The sequence below is a fragment of the Agrilus planipennis genome, unplaced genomic scaffold, assembly GCF_000699045.2.
Source record: "Agrilus planipennis isolate EAB-ADULT unplaced genomic scaffold, Apla_2.0 scaffold2119, whole genome shotgun sequence".
NCBI classification, from domain to species: domain Eukaryota; kingdom Metazoa; phylum Arthropoda; class Insecta; order Coleoptera; family Buprestidae; genus Agrilus; species Agrilus planipennis.
The window spans coordinates 1591-3887 of record NW_020440772.1 but is presented as its reverse complement, the minus strand read 5'-3'; the positions used below and the strand labels follow the sequence as shown (position 1 = coordinate 3887).

General features: G+C 39.9%; 1 protein-coding gene across 1 annotated transcript; it reads right to left on the bottom strand.

The window, feature by feature from the left end:
- Nucleotides 1-247: 247 nt before the first annotated feature.
- LOC112906150 lies at nucleotides 248-1027 on the bottom strand. The gene is made up of 2 exons (XM_025979894.1): nucleotides 411-1027; nucleotides 248-351 (listed from the first exon to the last, which is right to left on the bottom strand). Exons 1-2 carry the CDS (start codon nucleotides 1000-1002, stop codon nucleotides 248-250), a joined length of 696 nt encoding a protein of 231 aa, XP_025835679.1. The 5' UTR covers nucleotides 1003-1027.
- Nucleotides 1028-2297: the final 1270 nt, after the last annotated feature.

Here is a 2297-nt window from a genome sequence, read left to right as displayed (position 1 = left end):
GTCGCTTGATGGATGAGTAGTAAAGGGGGCTAACGATTTCCCATATCCACTTTCCATCTTTCGAAACGGATTCATGACCGTAGACATTCACAGAGCAATGGTTCTTCGATTCAAATTTCGGTATGTCAGTTAATTTCATAGGATAGGAAGTAGTTCTTTGCCGGTTCGCTTGTGCGGGATACAGAGCTGACGTAATTGCTCATGCGAAGCAGGCCTGATCGTCGTTTCGCACATTCACAACCGCTTTCTAGAGTAAAATTTGTTTCGGTAACGGAATGTAGGAAGACGCTCTCAGCGGATTGTACTTGTTAAAGTTGATTTCAAGGAAAAGAACCCTTTCTAAAATCCATCCTGTAGAAATGGGGAAATGTTAAATGAAATGAAACGTATACTAAAGAAGGATGAGTTACCTGACTCTCGTTCTTGAAATTCTGACGCTTTAGCCTCAAGTATCTCAAAGAAGTTTTGTAGAAGATTGGGAAGATCGATGGATCGAGTCACAACTTTGTTGTTGGTGTTGAAGGATTTAATTTCAACCAACTGTTTGGTTTCGTGCACGTAACGTCCAAAAACTTCGAGATTTATTTTAAGCGTGTCGTGGAGGTGGATCTGATTACGTATAACACGCACGCATTTGTCGAGAACATCGGTGAAGAAGTCGTTATACGATAGAAGGTATTTCGCAGACGTAATACGAAACGAAGCAATCCTGCTAGCGAAAGCAGAGGAAAGGAAACCGATTCCCTCCTCAAGAGGTGAACAACAATTTTGTTTATGCTGTAGGGTGCGCAGGTGACCGTTGTACGAAGATTGAGGAACATATATTTTACACGTTTCACACCAGCGGTCGGAAGAGGTGGCAGATGTAGCACATTTCGGTTTTTTATTCGGTAGCGAGGAATTAGGATGGTACTGTACTCGTTTACGACACGAAGCTTTCTGATGTCGTTTTAAATTATCAGATCGCGTAAAGGACGTATCGCAGTCGGGACAACGAATCATATCGGTTAGATGTAACAGAGGTGTCTCGAGAAAGACTGAGGAAGACCGTGTGCGAAGTAGATTTAACAATGTAAAAAATATGAAGGAGTGGGAGAAAATAAAGTAGGTGAGGGTGGTGGGGTGGTTTGAAGATATTTAAGAGGCATGTATAGAGGAAAAGAATAAGTGAAATGGCTGAATTAGGACAGTGTGATGCGGCAGATGCGTCAGTGATTAGCTTGGACGAATCGGAGCTGTCAGCGATGCTGGAAGAGTTCTTCCACAACGATGAGTTGGTGACGAAGACAGTCGGTGGAGAAAAATCATGTGTAGCAGATGTAGCAACGGAAAGGATAGCAGTACCTGTGGCTAGTACATCGCGTACGCCGGTAGGGGGCGGTAAATCCGTAAGTATGAAGCCTAAGAAGCGGACATACAATAGAAGAGTATCGAGCGGTCCGCTGGATTATTCAAAGCTGGTGGAGCAGGTGCGAGAAGCAGTGAAGACACTTCAACGGGAGAAGCGAAAACGGGAAGGTGAAATAAAGGACCATGACATGAAGGACGCTTCAGTTTTGGAACAAATAAAGCGGAAAGAGAAAGAGTTGGAGGATCTGAAGAAAAGTCGTGAAAGCAGCTGTAGAATGGTGGTGGAAGGTAGAAAGAGAGTGGAAGAGGTGGAGCAGAAGTTAAATGAATTGCAAACACAATTGTTGAACATATTTAATTAATATTGTAAATATAGTAATATAAAATAAATGATTGTATTGAAAGATGATTTTATTTAATAATTTTCTCTTGAAGGAATGACGATGTGTAATTCAGTTATATGTTACACTGGTCTGCAAAAAAAATTTTCTTCCCTCGTTGTTTTCATGTATGATAACATCATATTTGGTGCTCTAAACACGGAATTTAACATGCAAATAAATATAGCACATAGTTTTTAAACATAATACCCTTTTAATTATAAAACGATATTATCAAAGTAACAATAATTACAAAAAAGTGCAAAAAGTCTACGGTCAAAGTTTTACAGCGAAAAATGCTAATTTTATAGTCACAAGTGATGGAAATATCAGTATATTTATCTCATTATAGTAGTATACTTCAAGTTATTTTGTTGTTTTTTTTCTTTTCATCGTTTCCATCGAAGTTTCTCGGCGAATCGACCAACAAAAATCAGCAAGCATTGCCTCTGACCATTTTCCGTTGTAGCGTCTTTCAATATGCATAATTTCCTGATGAAACCCTTCACCATGTTCATCTGATACGTCACCGAGATTTTCCGGAAAGAAATCTAAATGCGAGCCCAA